This window comes from Procambarus clarkii, chromosome 92 (genome assembly GCF_040958095.1).
Source record: "Procambarus clarkii isolate CNS0578487 chromosome 92, FALCON_Pclarkii_2.0, whole genome shotgun sequence".
Taxonomy (NCBI): Eukaryota; Metazoa; Arthropoda; class Malacostraca; order Decapoda; family Cambaridae; genus Procambarus; species Procambarus clarkii.
Window position 1 is genome coordinate 5,935,764 of NC_091241.1, and position 25,016 is coordinate 5,960,779.

The window sequence follows — 25,016 nt, forward strand, 5'->3', positions numbered from 1 at the left end:
ACATAACCCTACAACGTCCTACAGTCCTCCTTAGCTTGGTGGTGTTAATGGCGAGACGACCTGCAGGACAAGGGGCCAATCCTGTTTCTCCTTCCTGTCGCCTTTTCAGGAAATCTAAACTCTCCCCAAGGAACAAATAAGTCACTGCCTCCCACCCTCACGTCTCGCCACCTGGGGAAGACCCCAGGGGGCAGATTCACGAAACTTACGCAAGCACTTACGAAGCTGTACATCTTTCCACAATCTTTGACGGCTTTGGTTACATTTATTAAACAGTTTACAAGCATGAAAACTTTTACCAATCAACTGTTGTTATTGTTATAAACAGCCTCCTGGTGCTTCGGAGCTCATTAACTGTTTACTAATTGTAAACAAAGCCGCCAAAGATTGAGAAAAGATGTACAGGTTCGTAAGTGCTTTCGTGAATCTGACCTCAGGTCTCCCACCGCCACACTCTCCCGCTCAAATTCTCCCCGGGGGAGGAGGCGACGCCGAAGTAAGGACCTCTTCCCCCCCTCCTCCCCCATAAAACAGTGCTGCCAGAGCCTCAAGGTTGGAATGGGAACGGAAGGACACCCCGCACAGTTGGAATAGGCAGGGAAGAGCGCCACGGGAATGGGAATGCCGTTGACGCACAGCTACAAATGAAAATCCGAGTACTGAAGGAGCAGTCTCGTGTGTGTGTGCAAGTGGAATCAAATTAGTGTAAATTCGAGTGGGATACATTACCCCGGCCCGGGTTATATACCCTGCCGGCTGCTCTAACACACTCACCTGTGGGATATTATTATTTACACACCCCCCCAGGAAAAGGCTGTTGGGAGCTACACACACACACACACACACACACACACACACACACACACACACACACACACACACACACACACACACACACACACACACACACACACACACCGGCTCCAGGACCAAAGAGCCAGAGCTCAACCCCCGCAAGCACAATTAGGTGAGTACACACACACACACACTCACACACACACACACACACACACACACACACACACACACAAACACACACACACACACACACACACACACACAAACACACACACACACACACAAAGAGACGAAACTGTGAGCGAGGAGCCGGTCGGCCGAGCGGACAGCACGCTGGACTCGTAATCCTGTGGTCCAGGGTTCGATCCCAGGCGCCAGCGAGAAACAATGGGCAGAGTTTCTTTCACCCTATGCCCCTGTTACCTTGCAGTAAAATAGGTACCTGGGTGTTAGTCAGCTGTCACGGGCTGCTTCCTGGGGGTGGAGGCCTGGTCGAGGACCGGGCCGCGGGGACACTAAAGCCCCGAAATCATCTCAAGATAACCTCAAGATAGAAGGAGTGTGCGGAATGTTAGTGAGAGTCTGGGAATGTTGGTGAGGGTCTGGGAATGTTGGTGAGGATCTGGGAATGTTGGTGAGGGTCTGGGAATGTTGGTGAGGGTCTGGGAATGTTGGTGAGGGTCTGGGAATGTTGGTGAGGGTCTGGGAATGTTGGTGAGGGTCTGGGAATGTTGGTGAGGGTCTGGGAATGTTGGTGAGGGTCTGGGAATGTTGGTGAGGGTCTGGGAATGTTGGTGAGGGTCTGGGAATGTTGAGGGACTGGGAATGTTGGTGAGGGTCTGGGAATGTTGGTGAGGGACTGGGGATGTTGGTGAGGGTCTGGGAATGTTGGTGAGGGTCTGGGAATGTTGGTGAGGGTCTGGAAATGTTGGTGAGGGCCTGGGAATGTTGGTGAGGGTCTGGGAATGTTGGTGAGGGACTGGGAATGTTGGTGAGGGTCTGGGAATGTTGGTGAGAGTCTGGGAATGTTGGTGAGAGTCTGGGAATGTTGGTGAGGGTCTGGGAATGTTGGGGAGGGTCTGGGAATGTTGGTGAGGGTCTGGGAATGTTGGTGACAGCCTGGGAATGTTGGTGAGGGTCTGGGAATGTTGGCGAGAGTCTGGGAATGTTGGCGAGGGTCTGGGAATGTTGGTGAGGGTCTGGGAATGTTGGTGACAGTCTGGGAATGTTGGTGAGGGTCTGGGAATGTTGGCGAGAGTCTGGGAATGTTGGCGAGAGTCTGGGAATGTTGGTGAGGGTCTGGGAATGTTGGTGAGGGTCTGGGAATGTTGGTGAGGGTCTGGGAATGTTGGTGAGGGTCTGGGAATGTTGGTGAGGGGCTGGGAATGTTGGTGAGGGACTGGGAATGTTGGTGAGGGTCTGGGAATGTTGGTGAGAGTCTGGGAATGTTGGTGAGGGTCTGGGAATGTTGGTGAGGGTCTGGGAATGTTGGTGAGGGTCTGGGAATGTTGGTGAGGGTCTGGGATTGTTGGTGAGGGTCTGGGAATGTTGGTGAAGGTCTGGGAATGTTGGTGAGGGTCTGGGAATGTTGGTGAGGGTCTGGGAATGTTGGTGAGAGTCTGGGAATGTTGGTGACAGCCTGAGAATGTTGGTGACGGCCTGAGAATGTTAGTGACGGCCTGAGAATGTTAGTGACGGCCTGAGAATGTTAGTGACAGCCTGAGAATGTTAGTGACGGCCTGAGAATGTTAGTGACAGTCTGAGAATGTTAGTGACAGCCTGAGAATGTTAGTGACAGCCTGAGAATGTTAGTGACAGTCTGAGAATGTTAGTGACAGCCTGAGAATGTTAGTGACAGCCTGAGAATGTTAGTGACAGCCTGAGAATGTTAGTGACAGTCTGAGAATGTTAGTGACAGCCTGGCAATGTTAGTGACAGCCTGAAAATGTTTAAAATACCTTCTCCATAAACCACAACCCCAGTGCGTGGCCCTAAGAACAATGCTCCAGGAATGGCATCAAAGCCAGCAAAAGTGGCATAGTTACCCCATGGAATTGTGGGAGAGAGAGAGAGACAGAGAGAGAGACAGAGAGAGACAGAGACAGAGAGAGAGAGAGAGAGAGAGACAGAGAGAGAGAGAGAGAGAGAGAGAGACAGAGAGAGAGAGACAGAGAGAGAGAGACAGAGAGAGAGAGAGAGACAGAGAGAGAGAGAGAGAGAGAGAGAGAGAGAGAGAGAGAGAGAGAGAGAGAGAGAGAGAGAGAGAGAGAGAGAGAGAGAGAGACAGAGAGAGACAGAGAGAGACAGAGAGAGACAGAGAGAGAGACAGAGACAGAGAGAGAGACAGAGACAGAGAAAGAGAGAGACAGAGAGCGGGGGATGTTATAAGGGTAAAGGTAGAGAATTCTGGAAATAAAACCAAAGTTAAGAGAATTTGAAGAATCGTTTGGAAATATCTTAAAAAATTCCTCGAGTTCTCTCTCAGGTTTCGTGACACGTACAAATATTATACTAAACATTATTTTCATATAATTGTATCTCAATTTTTTTTCTGTGGATCAGGTTTTATTCCGTTTGATTTTACATTATAAATATGTGACATATTTATATTCTCAATCTTATCCTGATGTTGGTATTAGTGTGAGATATGTGTCGTAGGGTAATTGAGAATTTGGCCACACACACACACCACCAGCCTGGCCACACCCACACCCCCAGCCTGGCCACACCCACACACCCCCAGCCTGGCCACACACACACACACCAAGCCTGGCCACACCCACATCACCAGCCTGGCCACACCCACACCACCAGCCTGGCCACACACCCACACCCCCAGCCTGGCCACACCCACACCACCAGCCTGGCCACACCCACACACCACCAGCCTGGCCACACCCACACCACCAGCCTGGCCACACACACACACCCCCAGCCTGGCCACACACCCACACCCCCAGCCTGGCCACACACACACACACCACCAGCCTGGCCACACCCACACACCCCCAGCCTGGCCACACCCACACCACCAGCCTGGCCACACCCACACACCACCAGCCTGGCCACACACCCACACACACACCCAGCCTGGCCACACACCCACACACCACCAGCCTGGCCACACACACACCACCAGCCTGGCCACACACCCACACCCCCAGCCTGGCCACACCCACACCACCAGCCTGGCCACACACACACACCACCAGCCTGGCCACACACACACACACCACCAGCCTGGCCACACCCACACCACCAGCCTGGCCACACACACACACCACCAGCCTGGCCACACACACACCACCAGCCTGGCCACACCCACACACCACCAGCCTGGCCACACACACACCACCAGCCTGGCCACACACACACCACCAGCCTGGCCACACACCCACACACCACCAGCCTGGCCACACCCACACCACCAGCCTGGCCACACACACACACACCACCAGCCTGGCCACACCCACACCACCAGCCTGGCCACACACACACACACCACCAGCCTGGCCACACCGACACCACCAGCCTGGCCACACACACACACACCACCAGCCTGGCCACACACACACACACCACCAGCCTGGCCACACCCACACCACCAGCCTGGCCACACACACACACACCACCAGCCTGGCCACACCCACACACCACCAGCCTGGCCACACCCACACCACCAGCCTGGCCACACCCACACCACCAGCCTGGCCACACACACACACCCCCAGCCTGGCCACACCCACACCACCAGCCTGGCCACACACACACACACCACCAGCCTGGCCACACACACACACACCACCAGCCTGGCCACACAAACACACACCACCAGCCTGGCCACACACACACCACCAGCCTGGCCACACACACACACACCACCAGCCTGGCCACACACCCACACACCACCAGCCTGGCCACACCCACACCACCAGCCTGGCCACACACACACCACCAGCCTGGCCACACCCACACACCACCAGCCTGGCCACACCCACACCACCAGCCTGGCCACACACACACACACCACCAGCCTGGCCACACACACACACCACCAGTCTGGCCACACCCACACCACCAGCCTGGCCACACACACACCACCAGCCTGGCCACACACACACACCACCAGCCTGGCCACACACACACACACACCACCAGCCTGGCCACACACACACACCACCAGCCTGGCCACACACACACACACACCACCAGCCTGGCCACACACACACACCACCAGCCTGGCCACACACACACACACCACCAGCCTGGCCACACACACCCACACCACCAGCCTGGCCACACACACACACACACCACCAGCCTGGCCACACCCACACCCCCAGCCTGGCCACACACCCACACCCCCAGCCTGGCCACACACACACACCCCCAGCCTGGCCACACCCACACACCACCAGCCTGGCCACACACCCACACCACCAGCCTGGCCACACACCCACACCACCAGCCTGGCCACACACCCACACCCCCAGCCTGGCCACACACACACACACCACCAGCCTGGCCACACACACACACACCACCAGCCTGGCCACACACCCACACCACCAGCCTGGCTACACACACACACCACCAGCCTGGCCACACACCCACACCCCCAGCCTGGCCACACACACACACACCACCAGCCTGGCCACACACACACACCACCAGCCTGGCCACACACACACACCCCCAGCCTGGCCACACCCACACCCCCAGCCTGGCCACACACCCACACCCCCAGCCTGGCCACACACACACACCACCAGCCTGGCCACACACACACACCCCCAGCCTGGCCACACACCCACACCCCCAGCCTGGCCACACACACACACCGCCAGCCTGGCCACACCCACACCCCCAGCCTGGCCACACACCCACACCCCCAGCCTGGCCACACACCCACACCCCCAGCCTGGCCACACACCCACACCCCCAGCCTGGCCACACACCCACACCCCCAGCCTGGCCACACACCCACACCCCCAGCCTGGCCACACACCCACACCACCAGCCTGGCCACACCCACACCCCCAGCCTGGCCACACACCCACACCCCCAGCCTGGCCACACACCCACACCCCCAGCCTGGCCACACACCCACACCCCCAGCCTGGCCACACACCCACGCACCACCAGCCTGGCCACACACCCACACCCCCAGCCTGGCCACACACCCACACACCACCAGCCTGGCCACACACTCACACCACCAGCCTGGCCACACACCCACACACCACCAGCCTGGCCACACACTCACACCACCAGCCTGGCCACACACCCACACACCACCAGCCTGGCCACACCCACACACCACCAGCCTGGCCACACACCCACACACCACCAGCCTGGCCACACACTCACACCACCAGCCTGGCCACACACCCACACACCACCAGCCTGGCCACACACTCACACCACCAGCCTGGCCACACACCCACACACCACCAGCCTGGCCACACCCACACACCACCAGCCTGGCCACACACTCACACCACCAGCCTGGCCACACACCCACACACCACCAGCCTGGCCACACCCACACACCACCAGCCTGGCCACACCCACACACCACCAGCCTGGCCACACACCCACACCCCCAGCCTGGCCACACACACACACCCCCAGCCTGGCCACACCCACACACCACCAGCCTGGCCACACCCACACACCACCAGCCTGGCCACACCCACACCACCAGCCTGGCCACACACCCACACCCCCAGCCTGGCCACACACCCACACCCCCAGCCTGGCCACACACCCACACCACCAGCCTGGCCACACCCACACCCCCAGCCTGGCCACACACCCACACCCCCAGCCTGGCCACACACCCACACCCCCAGCCTGGCCACACACCCACACCCCCAGCCTGGCCACACACCCACGCACCACCAGCCTGGCCACACACCCACACCCCCAGCCTGGCCACACACCCACACACCACCAGCCTGGCCACACACTCACACCACCAGCCTGGCCACACACTCACACCACCAGCCTGGCCACACACCCACACACCACCAGCCTGGCCACACACTCACACCACCAGCCTGGCCACACACCCACACACCACCAGCCTGGCCACACCCACACACCACCAGCCTGGCCACACCCACACACCACCAGCCTGGCCACACACCCACACCCCCAGCCTGGCCACACACACACACCCCCAGCCTGGCCACACCCACACACCACCAGCCTGGCCACACCCACACACCACCAGCCTGGCCACACCCACACCACCAGCCTGGCCACACACACACACCCCCAGCCTGGCCACACACCCACACCCCCAGCCTGGCCACACACACACACCGCCAGCCTGGCCACACCCACACCCCCAGCCTGGCCACACACCCACACCCCCAGCCTGGCCACACACACACACCCCCAGCCTGGCCACACCCACACACCACCAGCCTGGCCACACCCACACACCACCAGCCTGGCCACACACACACACCACCAGCCTGGCCACACCCACACACCACCAGCCTGGCCACACCCACACACCACCAGCCTGGCCACACACACACACCACCAGCCTGGCCACACACACACACCACCAGCCTGGCCACACCCACACACCACCAGCCTGGCCACACCCACACCACCAGCCTGGCCACACACACACACCACCAGCCTGGCCACACACCCACACCACCAGCCTGGCCACACACCCACACCCCCAGCCTGGCCACACACACACACCACCAGCCTGGCCACACCCACACACCACCAGCCTCGCCACACCCACACACCACCAGCCTGGCCACACCCACACCACCAGCCTGGCCACACACACACACCACCAGCCTGGCCACACCCACACACCACCAGCCTGGCCACACCCACACCACCAGCCTGGCCACACCCACACCACCAGCCTGGCCACACACACACACCCCCAGCCTGGCCACACCCACACCACCAGCCTGGCCACACCCACACCACCAGCCTGGCCACACCCACACCACCAGCCTGGCCACACCCACACCACCAGCCTGGCCACACCCACACCACCAGCCTGGCCACACACACACACCACCAGCCTGGCCACACCCACACCACCAGCCTGGCCACACACACACACCACCAGCCTGGCCACACACACACACCACCAGCCTGGCCACACCCACACCACCAGCCTGGCCACACCCACACCACCAGCCTGGCCACACCCACACCACCAGCCTGGCCACACCCAGACCACCAGCCTGGCCACACACCACCAGCCTGGCCACACCCACACCCCCAGCCTGGCCACACCCACACCACCAGCTTGGCCACACCCACACCTACATTTTCGTGGAGGATAGTGTGGTGTAAGGTGTGGTCAACTCCACCAGACAACTTTATTTGCTCACGAAAGTTCAAATTGAGAAAAAGAACTTTACAGCGTAAGGTCAACACCTTATTTTTGTTGCTTAAAAGGTCAACTCTCGGCGGTCATCTTGCAAGGAGAAAGGTGCTCAGGAGAGGGAGAGGAGAGGGAGAGGAGAGAAGAGGGAGAGAAGAGAAGAGGGAACAGAGGGAAGGGAGAGAGAAGATAATAGTGGTAAGGAAAGGTGATGTTGAGGAGTAGAAGAGGTACTCATCTAGTTGTGCTTGCGGAGGTTGAGCTTCGGCTCTTTGGTCCCGCCTCTCAACTGATTCCTGAGCCTATTGGGCTACATATATTCATTTGAAAATATATATGGAGTCAGCCTCCACCACATCACCCATAATGCATTGTTAACGACCCTGACAATGAAAAAAAAATCTTTCTAATGTCTCTGTGTCTCAGTTGGGTACTAAGTTTCCACCTGTGTCCCCTTGTTCGGGTAAGATATTGTGATTGACGAATAGAAAGGAAAGAAATAGAGTGAAGAGAGAGAGAGGTACACCGTAACTCCATCCATCTCCATCACAACTTCAGGGCTGTGTGTCGAATAATCAGCTTCAAGCTCTTCCGGGTCACCAGTTGAGAGAGGATATAACATTGTCATGTCCACAACAGCGCTATCAATCTCAACTCATATTTCTTAGCAAGACGAATGTAGCCCAAACTGTTAACACAATCTGGACACCAAACCTCTTAACACAGAGGCCAGAGTAACCAGTCACTGAGAGGTGGGTTGTTGCTCGGGGTAATGATAGGACTTTTAGCACTCTTGGTATAGATCAAGGCTTGGGGATGTGCTACAGCAAGCCAGTGTTGGGACGAGGGTTGGGGATGTGCTACAGCAAGCCAGTGTTGGGACGAGGCTTGGGGATGTGCTACAGCAAGCCAGTGTTGGGACGAGGCTTGGGGATGTGCTACAGCAAGCCAGTGTTGGGACGAGGCTTGGGGATGTGCTACAGCAAGCCAGTGTTGGGACGAGGCTTGGGGATGTGCTACAGCAAGCCAGTGTTGGGACGAGGCTTGGGGATGTGCTACAGCAAGCCAGTGTTGGGACGAGGCTTGGGGAAGTGCTACAGCAAGCCAGTGTTGGGACGAGGCTTGGGGATGTGCTACAGCAAGCCAGTGTTGGGACGAGGCTTGGGGATGTGCTACAGCAAGCCAGTGTTGGGACGAGGCTTGGGGATGTGCTACAGCAAGCCAGTGTTGGGACGAGGCTTGGGGATGTGCTACAGCAAGCCAGTGTTGGGACGAGGCTTGGGGATGTGCTACAGCAAGCCAGTGTTGGGACGAGGCTTGGGGATGTGCTACAGCAAGCCAGTGTTGGGACGAGGCTTGGAGATGTGCCACAGCAAGCCAGTGTTGGAACAAGGCTTGGGGATGTGCTACAACAAGCCAGTGTTGGAACAAGGCTTGGAGATGTGCCACAACAAGCCAGTGTTGGAACAAGGCTTGGAGATGTGCTACAACAAGCCAGTGTTGGAACAAGGCTTGGAGATGTGCTACAGCAAGCCAGTGTTGGGACGAGGCTTGGGGATGTGCTACAGCAAGCCAGTGTTGGAACAAGGCTTGGAGATGTGCTACAGCAAGCCAGTGTTGGAACAAGGCTTGGGGATGTGCTACAACAAGCCGGGTAAAGGCGACACACGAGGTCTGGCCACAAGGAAGGAACCCGCAGCTCGCTATAACCCATGATACACATTCACGGAACATTACACGGAACAACATTTCAGAGGGAGACAGACCCGGGAACCGCCGGGTATCCCGTCTAGTAAACAAATAAATGAGAGAGGGGGAGGGGATAAAGGAGAGTGAGAGAGGGGAGAGTGAGAGTGTGAAAGCGAGAGGGGGAGAGTGAGAGGGGGGAGAGTGGCGCGGGATACATGTAAGGTTTAGAGGTCAGGTGAGTGGCAGGAATGGAATTGGAAGAACTTAGATTAGGAAAGATGGGTAAAATGTAAGGCAGCGGGGCTGGGGCCAAGCCAGCAGCAGCAGCGGGGGGCTGGGGCCAAGCCAGCAGCAGCGGGGCTCGGGCCAAGCCAGCAGGAGCAGCGGGGCTGGGGCCAAGCCAGCAGCAGCAGCAGCGGGGCTGGGGCCAAGCCAGCAGCAGCAGCAGCGGGCCTGGGGCCAAGCCAGCAGCAGCAGCAGCGGGCCTGGGGCCAAGCCAGCAGCAACAACAGCGGGGCTGGGGCCAAGCCAGCAGGAGCAGCAGCGGGGCTGGGGCCAAGCCAGCAGGAGCAGCAGGGCTGGGGCCAAGCCAGCAGCAGCAGCAGCGGGCCTGGGGCCAAGCCAGCAGCAGCGGGCCTGGGGCCAAGCCAGCAGGAGCAGCAGGGCTGGGGCCAAGCCAGCAGGAGCAGCAGCGGGGCTGGGGCCAAGCCAGCAGCAGCGGGGCTGGGGCCAAGCCAGCAGGAGCAGCAGCGGGGCTGGGGCCAAGCCAGCAGGAGCAGCAGCGGGGCTGGGGCCAAGCCAGCAGGAGCAGCAGGGCTGGGGCCAAGCCAGCAGCAGCGGGCCTGGGGCCAAGCCAGCAGGAGCAGCAGGGCTGGGGCCAAGCCAGCAGCAGCAGCGGGGCTGGGGCCAAGCCAGCAGCAGCGGGGCTGGGGCCAAGCCAGCAGGAGCAGCAGCGGGGCTGGGGCCAAGCCAGCAGGAGCAGCAGGGCTGGGGCCAAGCCAGCAGCAGCAGCAGCGGGGCTGGGGCCAAGCCAGCAGCAGCAGCAGCGGGCCTGGGGCCAAGCCAGCAGCAGCAGCAGCGGGCATGGGGCCAAGCCAGCAGGAGCAGTAGGGCTGGGGCCAAGCCAGCAGCAGCAGCAGCGGGCCTGGGGCCAAGCCAGCAGCAGCAGCAGCGGGGCTGGGGCCAAGCCAGCAGCAGCAGCAGCAGGGCTGGGGCCAAGCCAGCAGGAGCAGCGGGGCTGGGGCCAAGCCAGCAGCAGCGGGCCTGGGGCCAAGCCAGCAGCAGCAGCAGCGGGCCTGGGGCCAAGCCAGCAGCAGCAGCAGCGGGCCTGGGGCCAAGCCAGCAGCAGCAGCAGCGGGGCTGGGGCCAAGCCAGCAGCAGCAGGCCTGGGGCCAAGCCAGCAGCAGCAGCGGGCCTGGGGCCAAGCCAGCAGCAGCAACAGCGGGGCTGGGGCCAAGCCAGCAGCAGCAGCAGCGGGCCTGGGGCCAAGCCAGCAGCAGCAACAGCGGGGCTGGGGCCAAGCCAGCAGCAGCAGCGGGCCTGGGGCCAAGCCAGCAGCAGCAACAGCGGGGCTGGGGCCAAGCCAGCAGCAGCAGCGGGCCTGGGGCCAAGCCAGCAGCAGCAACAGCGGGGCTGGGGCCAAGCCAGCAGCAGCAGCGGGCCTGGGGCCAAGCCAGCAGCAGCAACAGCGGGGCTGGGGCCAAGCCAGCAGCAGCGGGGCTGGGGCCAAGCCAGGAGGAACAGTGGTGGCTGTACACAAAGAGTGATGACAGAGGTGATAGCTGCTGAATCATTGCTTTAATTAACACTGCGGAGCCCCCTACCCTCCCTCTCACTCCTCCTCTCCCTTCACTACCTACTACTCCCTTCCCACCTTCCCTCCACCCCTTCCCTTCACCCCTCCACCCCTTCCCTTCTTGTTAGCTCCTCTCACTCCCTCTCCCCCTCCCCTCTCCCAACCTCTCCTCCTCCTTACTTTAAGAAACAATGACCCCTCACCTTCACCAGTAAAGTGTACAAGTAGAGCAGAAAAGTGAAGAACAAGTTGGAGAAGACATAAGTGAGTTAGACAAAATACAGATTAGAAAGCTTGGATGAAAGAGAGCGAGGCATTGAATATGGATAAGAGGGAGGAGAGTGTGCGCACGCGAGCGAGCACACCAGACATAACAAGGGTGATTAAGGAACAATTAAGCAATTAACAGGCTTCCATTCAACACAAGGGGGAAAAATTGAGGGTACTACAGGTGGCCGCTTCTAGCTGCCAGGAGCCGCCGGGTGTATGGAGGTTGTGGGAGACATTAGGGATTGGTGGAGATGTAGGGGGTTGATAGGTCTTGGGAAAGTTTGGTGAGTAGCAGGTTGGGAGAGGAATGTTGTCTGAGTGTGAGTGATCTGCATGTTGTGGAAGTTATGGTGATGGGTCGTATTACCTGGTCTCCTGTGGCACCCTTCACCATCACCTGACCTCCTGTGGCACCCTTCATCATCACCACCTGGCCTCCTGTGGCACCCATCACCATCATCACCTGGCCTCCTGTGGCACCCATCACCATCACCACCTGGCCTCCTGTGGCACCCATCACCATCACCACCTGGCCTCCTGTGGCACCCATCACCATCATCACCTGGCCTCCTGTGGCACCCATCACCACCTGGCCTCCTGTGGCACCCATCACCATCAACACCTGGCCTCCTGTGGCACCCATCACCATCAACACCTGGCCTCCTGTGGCACCCATCACCATCATCACCTGGCCTCCTGTGGCACCCATCACCATCATCACCTGGCCTCCTGTGGCACCCATCACCATCACCACCTGGCCTCCTGTGGCACCCATCACCATCATCACCTGGCCTCCTGTGGCACCCATCACCATCACCACCTGGCCTCCTGTGGCACCCATCACCACCTGGCCTCCTGTGGCACCCATCACCATCAACACCTGGCCTCCTGTGGGACCCATCACCACCTGGCCTCCTGTGGCACCCATCACCATCAACACCTGGCCTCCTGTGGCACCCATCACCACCACCACCTGGCCTCCGTGGCACCCATCACCATCACCACCTGGCCTCCTGTGGCACCCATCACCATCACCACCTGGCCTCTTGTGGTACCCATCACCATCAACACCTGGCCTCCTGTGGGACCCATCACCACCTGGCCTCCTGTGGCACCCATCACCATCAACACCTGGCCTCCTGTGGCACCCATCACCATCAACACCTGGCCTCCTGTGGCACCCATCACCATCACCACCTGGCCTCCTGTGGCACCCATCACCATCAACACCTGGCCTCCTGTGGCACCCATCACCACCACCACCTGGCCTCCGTGGCACCCATCACCACCTGGCCTCCTGTGGCACCCATCACCATCACCACCTGGCCTCCTGTGGCACCCTTCACCATCACCACCTGGTCTCTCGTGGCACCCATCACCACCACCACCTGGCCTCCTGTGGCACCCTTCATCATCACCACCTGGCCTCCTGTGGCACCCATCACCACCTGGCCTCCGTGGCACCCTTCATCATCACCACCTGGCCTCTCGTGGCACCCATCACCACCACCCACTTGGAGTTGTTTCAGCAACAAAGATGGCACCCAAGCTACTGGTAACTGAGATGGACAATTTGGCTGAAAACAACACACCACCTGAAGCAGTGTACCAAAAGAGATTGTTTACATTTTCTGTTTTGACCAGAATAATAAACACAACTCATGAGAGAACACGCAACAGGGGTAATAAACATTCAAGGAAAACAAGAAAACAAGCCAAATGACTCGACATTGGCTCCTAATCCTCCCCCCCCCACCTGACTCCTAAACTATCCACCTCTTCCACTTGGCCTGGTCGTTAGAGCGACGGGCCTGCCTCACCACCTGCCTGCCCAGTCCTCTCCCAACCTTCACCCTTCGGAGCAAAGCTCAACCCCCGCAAACACAACTAGGTGATTACAACTAGGTGAATACAACCCTTGCCCTGACACCACCACAACCTTACGTACTCCATCAACAAAAAAGTAGACACAATAAGGGAAGATTCAAATTACGGTACACAAATGCAGATGAAATATCTAATAAATTTAAAGAAGTGAAGGAGCAGATGAGTGAAATAGACTATATAACCAATTGGTTATAACTTATAGAAGTTATAACCAATGCTGTGTTCCTCATGGAGGATGGTGACTCAAGGAAGAGCTCGTAGCAGTAATTAAGGGCTAGAGATACGCGCGGAGTCACCATCATTTAGGGGAAACAAAGCTTACGTAGACAATAATTTGCCCCAAAGTAGTGGCAACAGAAGTAATAACAGGTGATAGTGAGAAAATCAAATTGGACCAATGAGGTGTCTGGAGCCAGCGATCAGGGTACTCCTCCCCTCGCACCTTACAGACTCATTGATGGAGATTAAGCCACCTAAGAGGTGGCACGGGCATGAATAACCCGCACCTCACCGACTGATTGTCTCACCCAGTGACTAACATTAGTCACAACAGGAGTACGGGGATACACAGAGCCAGAATCAGCAATACTCAACGAGCAGATGCAATAAGGTAGATGATTTCTAAGATATAGATGAAGTCACAAGCGGCCGGGGCTGTTACTCTCACTCAGCCAGTCTCTCGCACTCCCCATCTCTCACTCTCCTCTATACACTACCAGTAATACATTGGCCTCACCTCCCATTGTTCTCACGACACACTGGTGTAGTAAACTTGCTTACATCATCCTCTGGTTCACTGCACAACACCCCCCAACCCACCTCTTCCAAACCCTCTCTTATCTGTCCTCCCTCCCTCTCTCCTTCCCTCCCTCTCTCCCTCCCACACACAAACCATCCCTCTCCCTTCTGAAGTTCATTCAGGTAATCTTGTATCTTTATGTATCACTTGTAACACCACTACATTCAATTTGTATCATTCATAAACATTTGTGAAAGGAATGTATACCAAATGCTGACTTCTCCAGTACTGTTGGGATGGTTCCATCACAGCACTGTCCAGCCTCCTGTAAGTCATACTCACATAGCCTAGCATGAAGGCCTGCCAAGGAATATTGTATTTGTGCTTGAATGTATATACATTCTTGGTGGTCTGGTTAACCAGGCTGTTAGACACTGCTGCTCGCAGTCTTACGTATGAATCACAGAACAGTTGATCAGGTATTCTGTGGTCATCATCAAGTTTGCTGTTGAACACAGTGGTATGTCGTACCATAACTTAATGGTACTTTATTATCTTCTACGGTGTGGGACGTGCAGTTTGGCCGTGTTCTCCTCCCGATGGCTTCACAATAGTGGTGGTGGCGGCACTCGCAAATTCGTAAAGTCAATATTGACATATTAACTACGTGCATAGGTGACATACTTAACATAATAGATACCCTTAAAAAGATTCATAGAAAACACCGACCTTACCTAACCTTGTTAGTATCTTAAGATAAGCATCTTATTGCTTCGTAATTACAATTATTACTTAACCTATACCTATTATAGGTTAGGTAATAATTGTAATTACGAAGCAATAAGATGCTTATCTTAAGATACTAACAAGGTTAGGTAAGGTCGGTGTTTTCTATGAATCTTTTTAAGGGTATCTATTATGTTAAGTATGTCACCTATGCACATATTTAATAAGTCAATATTGACTTATTAAATTTGCGAGAACGGGTTGCGGCACAATAGTGGTGGTGGCGTCACAATAGTGGTGGTGGTGGTGACAGTTGGACAAGACATGAGTGGTGGTAGCCAGGCTGGAGTAACACGGGCCAATACTCCCACCAAACACTACACATATAAATAGACTAACAGTACTAATACTAAATAAATGCAAATATTATCCATCCACATCCACCTCCGTCTGGGTTAAGTGCCACAAGTCACCCAACTTGCGGCACCAGTTAGGCACTACTTACCGAGTTAAGGCGCCAAGGAAACGCATCTTGGCAACATTTTGTCGTCGAGATTAATATACAGCAAAATCCAATTTCTCGTCCCATCACCCCAATTGAAAGTTGATGGTGACTTCCGCGATTATGGTGAGGATATGTATGGTGTTGAGACTCCAGGTGGTGATAGTGAGAGGCTTAGGGTGGTGGTGAGAGGCTTAGGGTGGTGGTGAGACTCCGGGTGGTGATAGTGAGAGGCTTAGGGTGGTGGTGAGAGGCTTAGGGTGATGGTGAGAGGCTTAGGGTGATGGTGAGAGGCTTAGGGTGGTGGTGAGAGGCTTAGGGTGATGGTGAGAGGCTTAGGGTGGTGGTGAGAGGCTTAGGGTGGTGGTGAGAGGCTTAGGGTGATGGTAAGAGGCTTAGCGTGGTGGTGAGAGGCTTAGGGTGGTGGTGAGAGGCTTAGGGTGGTGGTGAGAGGCTTAGGGTGATGGTGAGAGGCTTAGGGTGATAGTGAGAGGCTTAGGGTGATGGTGAGAGGCTTAGGGTGATGGTGAGAGGCTTAGGGTGATAGTGAGAGGCTTAGGGTGATAGTGAGAGGCTTAGGGTGATGGTGAGAGGCTTAGGGTGATAGTGAGAGGCTTAGGGTGATGGTGAGAGGCTTAGGGTGATAGTGAGAGGCTTAGGGTGATAGTGAGAGGCTTAGGGTGATGGTGAGAGGCTTAGGGTGATAGTGAGAGGCTTAGGGTGATAGTGAGAGGCTTAGGGTGATGGTGAGAGGCTTAGGGTGATAGTGAGAGGCTTAGGGTGATAGTGAGAGGCTTAGGGTGATAGTGAGAGGCTTAGGGTGATAGTGAGAGGCTTAGGGTGATGGTGAGAGGCTTAGGGTGATAGTGAGAGGCTTAGGGTGATGGTGAGAGGCTTAGGGTGATGGTGAGAGGCTTAGGGTGATAGTGAGAGGCTTAGGGTGATAGTGAGAGGCTTAGGGTGATAGTGAGAGGCTTAGGGTGATAGTGAGAGGCTTAGGGTGATAGTGAGAGGCTTAGGGTGATAGTGAGAGGCTTAGGGTGATGGTGAGAGGCTTAGGGTGATAGTGAGAGTCTTAGGGTGATAGTGAGAGGCTTAGGGTGATAGTGAGAGGCTTAGGGTGATAGTGAGAGGCTTAGGGTGATGGTGAGAGGCTTAGGGTGATAGTGAGAGGCCAGGGTGGCGTCTCTTGGCTCATGGACGGCTGTGTTCAACTGTGGTGGTGTTCACAAGGGTCTGACTGTGTGTGTGTGTGTGTGTGTGTGTGTGTGTGTGTGTGTGTGTGTGTGTGTGTGTGTGTGTGTGTGTGTGTGTGTGTGTGTGTGTGTGTGTGTGCGTGCGTGTACTTACCTAATTGTGCTTGCGGGAGTTGAGCTCTGGCTTTTTGGTCCCGCCTCTCAACTGTCAATCAACTAATGTACAGGTTTCTGAGCCTACTGGGCTCTATCATATGGGCCAGCCCATCATATAGCCCATATATCATGTGTGTGTGTGTGTGTGTGTGTGTGTGTGTGTGTGTGTGTGTGTGTGTGTGTGTGTGTGTGTGTGTGTGTGTGTGTGTGTGTGTGTGTGTAATCAACTAGTGCTTACAAGGTCAATCATCTGCTCTTAAGCCCATCCTTTTGGGCACCATTAATTAAAGTCAGTGACTTATTTTCACTTATTTTTATTATAATTACATTGTAAGTTGTGAATCGAACTGTCTTCGCCAACTTCCTCATCTAGTCCGCTCCACTTATTTACGACTCTTAAACTGAAGAAGTTACGACTCTTAAACTGAAGAAGTTACGACTCTTAAACTGAAGAAGTTACGACTCTTAAACTGAAGAAGTTACGACTCTTAAACTGAAGAAGTTACGACTCTTAAACTGAAGAAGTTACGACTCTTAAACTGAAGAAGTTACGACTCTTAAACTGAAGAAGTTACGACTCTTAAACTGAAGAAGTTACGACTCTTAAACTGAAGAAGTTACGACTCTTAAACTGAAGAAGTTACGACTCTTAAACTGAAGAAGTTACGACTCTTAAACTGAAGAAGTTACGACTCTTAAACTAAAGAAGTTACGACTCTTAAACTGAAGAAGTTACGACTCTTAAACTGAAGAAGTTACGACTCTTAAACTGAAGAAGTTACGACTCTTAAACTGAAGAAGTTACGACTCTTAAACTGAAGAAGTTACGACTCTTAAACTGAAGAAGTTACGACTCTTAAACTGAAGAAGTTACGACTCTTAAACTGAAGAAGTTACGACTCTTAAACTGAAGAAGTTACGACTCTTAAACTGAAGAAGTTACGACTCTTAAACTGAAGAAGTTCTTCCTAACATCCCTCTGACTCATTTATGTTTCCAGTTTTAAATTGTCATCTTATTCTACTGTTCCTTAACTTGAAACAATGCTCCTATATATACTTTGTCAATACCCCCCCCTCTTAGTATCTTGTACGTCGTTATCATGTCTGCCCTACTCATTATTTCCCCAGCTGTAGTGAGGTTTCAGTTCCCAACAGTCTTTCTTTTGCTGCATATTTTTGGATCTTTTCAAGTTTTATTTGTGCTTGTTTAGGTAGGGTTTGTTTACATAGTAGTAAAATAGGTACCTGGGTGGTAGTCAGCTGTCACGGGCTGCTTCCTGGGGATGGAGGCCTGGTCGAGGACCGGGCCGCGGGGACACTAAAAAGCCCCGAAATCATCAAGATAATCTCAAGATAATCTCAAGATAATCTCAAGATAATCTCAAGATAATCTCAAGATAGGGATTCCATGGTGTAGCAGCATACTCAGTGACGAGTCTAGCAAAGGTCGTATACAACGTTCGGAAGGGAACTTTGTCAAAGTTCAGAAAGGATAACCGAACCTTTGCCAGTATGGCGTATACAGCGGTCGTTATCCTGCCGATGTGTGTCTGGCGTCAGAGCTCCAATGGACAAATCCACAAGGGCCGTGTCGAGGATTCGAACCTGCGTCCGAGAGCATCCCAGACGCCGCTTTAATTTAATCGAGCCTGTTAGAGCTCCAGTTATGTCCACTACTAAGTCTCTCTTTCACAAGTTGAGCGCTAGCCACCTTGAGGTCGTCTTGCTCTAGTTCTTAACCTCATACCTTTGCATTTGTTATCATTAAAGTCTAGTAACCATTTCTCAGCCTAGTTCTGGATATTATCTAATTGATCTTGTAATGTAGTACAATCCTCCTTTGTTCCGATTCACCTTATTAGGTGAATCATCTTATTAGGTGAATCATCTTATTAGGTGATTCTTAGGTGATTAGGTGATTCTAATTCTTAGGTGATTAGGTGATTCTTAGGTGATTAGGCGATTCTTATTAGGCGATTCAATCTTATTAGGTGATTCACCTTATTAGGTGAATGTATTAGGTGAATCATTAACATCGTCAGCAAATATTGACAAGAGTGAGCTAATTTTCTTTCTTTATTTATTTATTTATTTATATACAAGAAGGTACATTGGGTTTGTGAGAATGTATAGCATAGTATTTACAATCTTGTAAAGCCACTAGTACGCGCAGCGTTTCGGGCAGGTCCGTTAGATCGGACCTGCCCGGATCGGACCCGATCAGGATAGGTTGTTAGATCCGTAGGTGTATTAGGAACAGGATGGGCCCTAGCACCGCCCCTCCAGGCACTCCACCTCTTACCTCTCGCCACACTGATCCCTCTCTCCTCTTACTATGACTCTACCTTCTTCCTCATACTCCTTCACCCACTCTAGAGGTTTGGTAACACAGTCAACAACTTTCTGGCATCCCAGGAAAACGCAGACTGTCTAGTCGTCTCTCCTGTTTATCAGCATGACGTAGAACTCTAATACGCTTGTGTGTGTTTGTATGTATTTACTATTTGTGCCTGCAGGGTCGAGCTGCTAGCTCTTGGGCCCCGCCTTCCTCACCTTAAATTGTCTAATTTTCTGACTCCTGACCTCTTTTCCTAACATATCTACAACATATATTTCTCTCTAACACACGCATACATTCCCCAGGAGTCCGTTGCAGTTGTCTAACTCCCAGGTACCTTTTTACTGCCAGGTAAACAGAGGCATCATGTGAAAGAACCTGTCCATATTTTCTCTGCCTCGGCCGGGAATGGAATTCGGGCCCTTAGGACTACGACCCCTCCCCTCCTCCCCCCCGACCGCTGTGTGTATAGTTAAATTAAATGACTCACGACATGCATATTGAAGTGTGGATGGATGTGCATGCACACTGCCAACACAAATAGCCATAGAGATCAATAATACTTTAAACGTCCTCACGTATAATTGAAGGGAGGATCAGCAGTCAAAAGCAAGGTGGCTTCAGGCGGCCCCAAGGTGGCTTCAGGCAGCCCCAAGGTGGCTTCAGGCGGCCCCAAGTTGGCTTCAGGCGGCCCCAAGGTGGCTTCAGGCGGCCCCAAGGTGGCTTCAGGCGGCCCCAAGGTGGCTTCAGGCAGATCCAAGGTGGCTTCAGGCAGCCCCCAAGGTGGCTTCAGGCAGCCCCCAAGGTGGCTTCAGGCAGCCCCAAGGTGGCTTCAGGCAGCCCCCAAGGTGGCTTCAGGCAGCCCCCAAGGTAGCTTCAGGCAGCCCCCAAGGTGGCTTCAGGCAGCCCCCAAGGTGGCTTCAGGCAGCCCCCAAGGTGGCTTCAGGCAGCCCCAAGGTGGCTTCAGGCAGCCCCCAAGGTGGCTTCAGGCAGCCCCAAGGTGGCTTCAGGCAGCCCCCAAGGTGGCTTCAGGCAGCCCCAAGGTGAGCGCTCATCATCTGGAAAGAGAAATATAAATTAATTAATAACTCGGACATGATGGTAAGTGAACAAAGGAATATATATATATATATATATATATATATATATATATATATATATATATATATATATATATATATATTATATATATATATATATATATGTCGTACCTAGTAGCCAGAACGCACTTCTCAGCCTACTATGCAAGGCCCGATTTGCCTAATAAGCCAAGTTTTCATGAATTAATTGTTTTTCATCAACCTAACCTACCTAACCTAACCTAACCTAACTTTTTTGGCTACCTAACCTAACCTAACCTATAAAGATAGGTTAGGGTAGGTTAGGTAGGGTTGATTAGGTTCGGTCATATATATACGTTAATTTTAACTCCAATAAAAAAAAATTGACCTCATACATAATGAAATGGGTAGCTTTATCATTTCATAAGAAAAAAATTAGAGAAAATATATTAATTCAGGAAAACTATGCTTATTAGGCAAATCGGGCCTTGCATAGTAGGCTGAGAAGTGCGTTCTGGCTACTAGGTACGACATATTATATATATATATATATATATATATATATATATATATATATATATATATATATATATATACTTTAAAAATGCTTTCAACCAGGTGAAAAGGGATGTGGTACTGGAAGAGGTTCGAACAAGCTTTCCTTCTCTACTCCCCTTCATCTCAGCAGGGTACAGTAGGGAATCGACGCTGCTGTTTGGGGAACATGAAGTTGTTTCTGCAGAAGGTGTCCAGCAGGGAGACCCACTTGCCCCTTTTCTTTTTTGCATGGCTGTTAAAGAGGTCACAAGCAGGTTGACCAGCGAACTCAACATCTGGTTCCTGGACGATGGCACCCTGGCAGGGACACAGGAGTCCCTGCTAGAAGATCTACAGCTGGTGAAATCTAAGGGAGAGGAGTTAGGACTCACCCTAAACCCATTAAAGTGTGAAATCATCTCATCTAGCCAACCAACCATAGATGCACTGCGAACCATATTGCCAGGAGCGCAAGTGATCGCTCCCACCGACAGTGTGCTGCTAGGGGCACCTCTGGGCTCGAGCGCCATTGAGGTAGTCCTCGAAGAAAAGCTGAACGACCTGAGGAGGATGGAGGGAAGAATAGGGGCTTTGGACGCCCACGATGCTTTGTACCTTCTCACAAGGTGCCTGGCTTTGCCCAGACTGACCTATTTCCTAAGGTGTGCTCCCGCCTTCGACAGCCCAAAATTAACAGAATATGACTCACTTCTAATGTCAATAACCGTGAAAGTGTTAAACCTCTCCCTGCAAGATGACCAATGGGACCAAGCAACGCTCCCAGTTAGACTCGGGGTATAGGTATTCGCAAGGCGACACAGCATTGCCGGCATTCTTATCTTCGACCAGTGCAACAGGTGAATTAGTTAAGGAAATACTACCGGAATACCTAAGAGACTTCATTGGGATTCATGATCCCAAATTCGCGGAAGGAGCCGGTCAGTGGGACACTCTTGTCAACTCTCATCCTCGACCGACTTTTCCAAATGACTGCAAACAGTCCAAATGGGATAGCCCTATAGTGGAGAACATCGCCACATCATTGCTTGAGGCAGCTTCCAGGAAGGACAAAGCGCGTCTTCTAGCTGTGCAAGCGCCCCATGCCGGGGACTTCCTGTTGGCAGTCCCTAATTCCGCCTTGGGCACCCGCCTCGACCATCGGACCCTAAGTATTGGTGTTGCTCTGCGCCTTGCCGCCCCTATCTCCACCGAGCACCGGTGTAATTGCGGCCATGCACGGGCAGACCAATACGGCAGCCATGGTCTCATCTGTCGTAAGACACAGGGAAAGATTGCCAGACATGAAGCAGTCAATGACATCATCAAGAGAAGTTTGGCTTCAGCTGGATGCCCAGCACAAAGGGAACTGCAGTTGTGCAGACCTGACAACAGCCAAAAACGCCCAGATGGAGTCACCCTGCAGCCGTGGAGGGAAGGTAAACAGGTCGTGTGGGACTACACATGTGCGTCTACATTGGCTGATACCTATCTACCTTACAGCGCAGCTGAGGGAGGCGGGGCGGCCACCTTCAGGGAGACCCAGAAAACTAACAAGTACAGGGACCTACAACGTTGTTACAGGTTCGTGCCAATAGGCTCTGAGACTCTGGGAACCTGGGGTAAATGTGCACTTAAGTTCCTGAAGGAGCTGGGCGAGGAACTCATTGGGAAGACTAGAGACCCAAGAGCGGCCAGTTTTATGTTTCAGCGCCTCAGTGTCGCTGTTCAGAGGGGAAATGCGTGCTGTATCCTGGGTACGCACCCGACCCCCGAGGAACTGGACGAGGTCTTCGAACACTGATTGGTATATTGTTATATAAGTGTGTGTTTTCTGTAAACTGTAGCATTACAATAAAATCAAAAAAAAAATAAAAAATAATAGGGGTGGTAGGAGAGGAAAAGACTAAAGTATTCAGTGAGAATCCACAAGGTCTTCTCTGAACACTATTTATTTTCTTCTTCGAGGATGTGGGTCCCTTTAATTAAACCAGTGGTGGTACCCCTATATATATATATATATATATATATATATATATATATATATATATATATATATATATATATATATATATATATATATATATATATATATATATTTTAACTCACTACAATGAACAATATGTTATAAATATGGGTGAGGATGAGTATGACTCGAAGGAAGCTCTCATAATAAACATTATGGATCAGGTGTTAACACAATTGTCTCCGAGTGTTAACATTGTCAATGGTTAGTGACAAAGAAAATATATGACCAAATATATGACATGGAAGTAATGACGTTGTGGTCCGTCTAGGAGCCTTGTGACCCCATGACGGACTTGATTAGAGGTCCCGGACGGTCCCAGGCCTCGACACACTCGGGGCCTCGACACACTCAGGGCCTCGACACACTCAGGGCCTCGTCACACTCAGGGCCTCGTCACACTCAGGGCCTCGTCACACTCAGACCACGCCACACACTCAGACCACGCCACACACACAGACCACGCCACGCCACACAACAGACAGAGAGAAAGATCTAGGAGTTGATATCACACCAAACCTGTCTCCTGAAGCCCACATAAAGAGAATAACGTCTGCGGCATATGCGAGGCTGGCTAACATCAGAACGGCGTTCAGGAACCTGTGTAAGGAATCATTCAGAATCTTGTACACCACATATGTAAGACCAATCCTGGAGTATGCGGCCCCAGCATGGAGCCCGTACCTTGTCAAGCACAAGACGAAGCTGGAAAAAGTCCAAAGGTATGCTACTAGACTAGTCCCAGAACTAAGAGGCATGAGTTATGAGGAAAGGCTGCGGGAAATGCACCTCACGACACTGGAAGACAGAAGAGTAAGGGGGGACATGATCACAACCTACAAAATCCTCAGGGGAATCGACCGGGTAAACAAGGATGAACTATTCAACACTGGAGGGACGCGAACAAGGGGACACAGGTGGAAGCTGAGTACCCAAATGAGCCACAGAGACGTTAGAAAGAACTTTTTCAGTGTCAGAGTAGTTAGTAAATGGAATGCATTAGGAAGTGATGTGGTGGAGGCTGACTCCATACACAGTTTCAAATGTAGATATGATAGAGCCCAATAGGCTCAGGAATCTGTACACCAGTTGATTGACGGTTGAGAGGCGGGACCAAAGAGCCAGAGCTCAACCCCCGCAAGCACAATTAGGTGAGTACAATTAGGTGAGTACAATTAGGTGAGTACACTCAGACCACGCCACACACTCAGACCACGCCACACACTCAGACCACGCCACACACTCAGACCACGCCACACACTCAGACCACGCCACACACACAGACCACGCCACACACTCAGACCACGCCACACACTCAGACCACGCCACACACACAGACCACGCCACACACTCAGACCACGCCACACACTCAGACCACGCCACACACTCAGACCACGCCACACACTCAGACCACGCCACACACACAGACCACGCCACACACTCAGACCACGCCACACACTCAGACCACGCCACACACTCAGACCACGCCACACACTCAGACCACGCCACACACACTCAGACCACGTGTGTGTGCAGGTTTGGGCTGCTGGGTTTGAGTCACGTCATTATGAACTATTCTCAGGAAACTAAATATAACATGAAATTAAAAATAATTGTATCAACACAGATTCTGAGGCTGATAATCCTGTTGAACACGGCTCCTGTAACGTGGATCTGGTGTTAACAGGATGTAAAATCCTCGCCAACAAGCCATCTCTTAGTGACAGTATTTTATACCTAATGCCAAGTCAAAGGGCCTCGTAGCCTGGTGGATAGCGCGCAGGACTCGTAATTCTGTGGCGCGGGTTCGATTCCCGCACGAGGCAGAAGCAAATGGGCAAAGTTTCTTTCACCCTGAATGCCCCTGTTACCTAGCAGTAAATAGGTACCTGGGTGTTAGTCAGCTGTCACGGGCTGTTTCC

General features: G+C 53.4%; 2 protein-coding genes and 1 long non-coding RNA gene across 3 annotated transcripts in view; 1 reads left to right on the forward strand and 2 right to left on the reverse strand.

The window, feature by feature from the left end:
- Window positions 1-20,192, reverse strand: part of LOC123775110 (uncharacterized) — a 67,367-nt gene extending 47,175 nt beyond the window's left edge. Inside the window, exon 1 of the mRNA XM_045769990.2 lies at window positions 20,052-20,192. The gene's annotated coding sequence lies outside the window, so the exon portion shown is untranslated. The remainder of the gene's footprint in view (window positions 1-20,051) is intronic.
- LOC123774975 (uncharacterized) lies at window positions 1,333-2,765 on the reverse strand. Its single transcript, XM_045769675.1, has 2 exons — window positions 2,757-2,765; window positions 1,333-2,457 (listed from the first exon to the last, which is right to left on the reverse strand). Exons 1-2 carry the CDS (start codon window positions 2,763-2,765, stop codon window positions 1,333-1,335), a joined length of 1,134 nt encoding a protein of 377 aa, XP_045625631.1.
- LOC138359705 (uncharacterized) lies at window positions 20,141-20,534 on the forward strand. Its single transcript, XR_011226008.1, has 3 exons — window positions 20,141-20,278; window positions 20,366-20,409; window positions 20,474-20,534. It is a non-coding gene; the product is annotated as an uncharacterized lncRNA (long non-coding RNA).
- The last annotated feature ends 4,482 nt before the right edge of the window (window positions 20,535-25,016 follow it).